Source organism: Brassica oleracea, chromosome C3, assembly GCF_000695525.1.
Source record: "Brassica oleracea var. oleracea cultivar TO1000 chromosome C3, BOL, whole genome shotgun sequence".
Taxonomy (NCBI): domain Eukaryota; kingdom Viridiplantae; phylum Streptophyta; class Magnoliopsida; order Brassicales; family Brassicaceae; genus Brassica; species Brassica oleracea.
In genome coordinates, this window is record NC_027750.1 from 61803105 (window position 1) to 61808053 (window position 4949).

At 32.5% G+C, this 4949-nt stretch overlaps 1 protein-coding gene across 1 annotated transcript; it reads right to left on the reverse strand.

Moving 5' to 3' along the window:
* Positions 1 to 2325: 2325 nt before the first annotated feature.
* Positions 2326 to 4016, reverse strand: LOC106331159 (replication protein A 70 kDa DNA-binding subunit C-like). Its single transcript, XM_013769488.1, has 8 exons — positions 3925 to 4016; positions 3723 to 3844; positions 3558 to 3642; positions 3348 to 3477; positions 3071 to 3264; positions 2870 to 2993; positions 2575 to 2787; positions 2326 to 2484 (listed from the first exon to the last, which is right to left on the reverse strand). Exons 1-8 carry the CDS (start codon positions 4014 to 4016, stop codon positions 2326 to 2328), a joined length of 1119 nt encoding a protein of 372 aa, XP_013624942.1.
* Positions 4017 to 4949: the final 933 nt, after the last annotated feature.

The window sequence follows — 4949 nt, forward strand, 5'->3', positions numbered from 1 at the left end:
TGAAACTCTAATACAATACTAGACTTTGACCCACGCACCTGCGCGGGTTTATATTTTGAAAAATATGTTGATATTTGTTTTTCATGTAATTATTAATGTTTGGCAAAATGAATCCGAGGAACAGAACCGATACCGATCCAAAAATATAGTACCAAACCCGAACATAAATTGATTAAATATTCGAGTTATTCAAAATTTTGTTATTTAGAGAACCGAATCTGATCCGAACCGAAGTATTCGGGTACCCGAATTATCTAAAAATAGATTTATATACTTATATATATATTAATTAGATTTAACGTATATAAAACATCAAGAATGATACTTTTAAATTAGTTTAAATACTTGAAAATATGTGTTTTATTTTTCTTATATATATTTACAACATTTTTGTATAATGGTTATTGAAAAATAGTTTAGTAAAAATCCATTTTTGAATATATATATATATATATATATATATATATTTTGATGGTGTATCTTCAAAATCAAAGGCAATCGAGTTAGATATACTGGCAATATCATGAAGAAGAGCACGTCTGTTCTTTTGCTGCTTATTTGAGACAGTTTTAAGTCTTGTTTTTATGTCTGTTGCCTTCAGAACTTGAGCTATATAATAAAATAAAAACGAAGCATCAAAGATACATCAAGGATTTGCTAATAAGTTTATGTTAATGTTTAAAAAGATAAAGACAAACTTACAGTTCAACGACGTCAAACAACTACTCTGGTCTGGAGTGTTATTAGCTTGGTCTGAATCCAAGCAAACACCTTTAACAAATTTGCAGACGACTATATCAGTATATAGACTCATAGGAATGCGTTTAAATACTGAAACATATGGCCTTAAATAACACTTACCATTGCGTCTTCTGCGTTTGTTACTTGGTGTTTTTGGTGTGCTTGTATTCACACCTTCTTTAGAAGCAGTATTGGTAATATCATCAAGAGCCATACGTTTATAATTTTTTAAGTTCCCCTGGATTGGTCTCTGTGTACTGCCTAATACTGTATTGTTGCTAACTTGAGCTATATAAAAGACACAATGGAAAGTTTGCTTAAGAACATAATAGTTTGTATGTGTAAATGATGTCTTTACCAATTTAAAATAGATAACAACAAACTTACACTTCAATGAGGTCAAACAACTTCTCTGGTCTGGAGTCTTAGTAGCTTGGTCTGAATCCAAAGAAACACCTAAAACAATTCGAGACTTGTCACGATTTAGTTTGAATCGAGTAGGAAAGCTTAAAGGCAGTGTAATTTCATGTCTGCTAGAACTATTACCGATTTTGTTTCTGAATATGTTTCTTAGGGTTTTTGGTGTGCTTGTAATATGACCTTTAACTGAAGCATTGTTGGTGTTTATTGGTCGTTTTTCAAACACCCCAAATAACCTTTTAAAAACAGAGCTGATTTCAACAGATGACTGCACATCCTCCCGGGCTAAGCTCTGTATTCTTGAGATTGATTGACTTTCAATGCATTTTTTCTGATATCTGATGTCCATCTCAGGATAGTTAGATGGTCGTTCATTCTCCTTGTCATCACAGGAATGCTCTCTTTTTCTTTTCATACTGTCTTCTCATATATGAAAACCAATCTATTGTTCTCAACTGTGACTTCTACTCTGTAATGACTATTGAGAAAGAGATGACTAAGAATAAAGAATTAAACCTAATTGATTATGATATCGTTTTGTATTATACTATTAATGTGATTTGGTGAAATCCCAAAGTTTATGAAATATTGAACAGATTTATATTTTATGGTAACAAAATCATAACAAATATCTTGTAAGTAGATATTGTATTAATTAGTTTATTAGTTTGAGTGTCATTATTATTAACTTCTTATATAAATTCATCATCGGATCAGGCTTAATATAGTTGATACCCCTGCAGGTGAATGGTCGGACAAATTCTACATACACAGGAAGCTATCGATGATTAAAGGTATCTTATGTTTTTTTGTAATTATTTAAGAATTAAAATAGTTCTTGAAAGGCATTTCTTAATTCTTAAACGTGAAGTGAAGATCTGTTAGAATGGTTGTTGCTAAGTTGTTGGTTAGACATAGAATGTATAAAATCAGTTTTTTCTGATGACCAATTTTGAAAATCAGTTGAAGTATATAATAGGCAAACTACCTAGATTTGTTTTGGACGTGAGTCGAATAAAAATCCAACTTTATTGAATAAATAGATGAGGGAATTTCAAATGTAACAAAACCAACACGAAATTTTAAAAAACGAAAGAGAAGATCATAAAACAATAAAATAAAAGTTATGCAAAATAACTCCTTATTAGGTGGCCATAACTTCCACTAATCAGTCTTTGTCTTCTCCACCTTTATGATATTAGTGCATAACTTCTTAGATGTAGATGTCATGTCCATTTGATCACACTCATCTTCCTTACGCTTGTTACTTGGGGTGGAAACATCTTCTGATGAGTTCTCATTGATATGATCAATTGCAAGAAGCTAAAAAATAATTAAAACATTAAAACAATATAAGTTATTCCCGTGAGTACTCTATTCATAACTCAAGTCAAATATGGAAAAACCACTTACCTCTCCACCAGATAGAGTTGAGGAATTGGTCTCAATTAATGAAACTGGTTCTGAGACTGATTCGATCCTCTGAATATACTCTCCAGACCAAACCTCAGAAACCTTAAAAGTCTCTGATCCATTTAAATTGTCAGTGCTTATTGCTAGACCGAAACAAAAAGATTTTCCAACCAAGTCTCGAATAGGCTGAGGAAGGATTTCTGGGTCTTCAATCTGTTACAAATATTAAACAGATTTCGGCTGGTAAGATCATTCAAATATTAGCCTATATGTTAAACTGTTAAAGTAAAATCACCTCATCAAATGAACCATCCCAAAGTTCAACAGCTTTGCTACCAATAATTGTTTTAGCTACAGTGTCAAGAAGCATCAATATGCATGTCTCAGAGTCATCTTTCACAACCAAATGAAGCTTAAACCTGTAAAGTTCACATATCACAAGTTACAGCAAATTTGTTTTATAATTTAAAAGCAATACACTAATTTTTGTACTTACTTTGGCTCGATAGTTGAACAGGCTCCACGACACATTTCACAATAAAATTGTGGCTTTTCAGATTGAATCATCTTACCAGTAGATTTCCTACCAATCCTAGTAAGACGTAGATTGTGTCTCTTACACCCAAAATAGAACCAACCCCAGTCTGTGTCAATTGTTTCAATTGAACAAATGATCTTGCAACTGTCAACCTATATGGTTATAAATATATAAATTTAAAACTCTTATGATAAGGACCACATTAACATCCAGATACGTAACGTAGTATTATTACCTCAAAACTCTGTAAAATCTCAGAAATACATCTCACGTCTACCTCATTCCAATCGTGAGCAACCCTTGTGATTATCTTCTTTTCATTACTTTGATCCAAAATACCTAGGGGAAGAGGATCATTCAACATCCTGATCAAAACAATAATTAGTACGCCAAAGTTGAAAAATTTTAATAGAGCCAAAATCAGCAATATATATTTCATACTTACTTCTGTTTAAAATCGATAGCTTCCTCCATTGTTGGATTGAGAAACACAAGTGAAGCATCAAATGCATTGGTTATTTGTTTTTCTCCTATTTTATTAAATAAAAATATTCAGAAAATCTTTCATTAATACTTTGGGAAAAGTACATATAAGATGTGGAGTGTATACCTCTGTATTCGCTGATTTTTGCAAACCTTATCAAGCATATAATACTTTCATCATTAGCTTCTTCCACCGATTCAAATTGCTCAGCATATTTTCCCCATAAGCAACATGCCACTTCATGACCACTGAGAGAAGATACCGAAATTTATTGAAACTTAGGACACAAAATGTAAAAATAATTATTAAAAGCTATTACTGAAACTACCTTGTATCACGCAAACGGAAATGAACTCTTTTTGTGTCATTTCCCTTAGCTTGGACCATAGCTACTGGTCCAAGATCAGTAACCTGTCCCATGATATCTGTGTCAATAACAAATAAAGATTTACTTCATTATAATAGTTAACAACTATATATATACAAAAAGTAAAAATCGTTATGTACACATACCAATTAGAAAATGGGGTTTCAGCTTTCCATTACCAATCTCCTCGTAGTTAGCCAGATTAAGGAAGTGATTATCATTCCGATAATCAGAAGGGGTTATTGATGTGTCTCCTATGATTGTCATCTTGTACTGCTGCGTCGTAGGTCGATATTGACCCACTCCTACCCCAGTTATTTTCACGGTGTCAATGACCTTCCATTCACCAACACGTAGGTAACGTTGAACACGAGTTATTTGAGATCTCTTGCATGATGCTTGGATTTTAGCACCCTTTTAAGAAAACAGAGTAGAATATGAGTAACTATTAGATGAGAATCGATATACATATGCATATATATTCTGTCAAAGAAAATGTATCTTACAGTTTGGTCAACCAGGACGCACTCAAGAGTATCTCCTCCATAGCTGGTGGTTTGTTTCCAGGAATGAAGCAGTTTCAGAGTGAGACGCCATTCATCTCGGAACGGTTTGAGATCCTTAATAAGACACATTTTTCTTTCGTTTGACATGTTTGCTGTGAGACCTCGATCTCGATGTTAAAGTCTTTGAATGTAGTCTCAGTATATATAGATGGGTGAAGAAATATAGGTTAAGCTGTATTTATGGCGAGGATATATGTATCACCGATATTTGCTCCTTTCTGTTTTTGATGAAATCATATATATTGTAATATATGTTATTGAAAATTAGATACTATTGATCTTGTTCACGCGAAATGTTCGCTCAAATTATGGAAGTTCTATTTAATTGGTTAAAACTTTTTAGGATATCTTGCTATTCAGTCATAGATATTTCCTAAATATCTTCATCATAAATCGTTAGGGTATATACTATTTTGTTCC

Excerpts from the sequence above, each read along its gene's own strand:
- LOC106331159 (XM_013769488.1), bottom strand. The coding sequence starts at position 4,016 with ATGGGACAGGTTACTGATCTTGGACCAGTAGCTATGGTCCAAGCTAAG. Across the intron at positions 3,478-3,557 it reads GCTATCGATTTTAAACAGAA|GATGTTGAATGATCCTCTTC; the intron begins GTAAGTATGAAA and ends TGTTTTGATCAG. Across the intron at positions 3,265-3,347 it reads AGATTTTACAGAGTTTTGAG|GTTGACAGTTGCAAGATCAT; the intron begins GTAATAATACTA and ends ATAACCATATAG.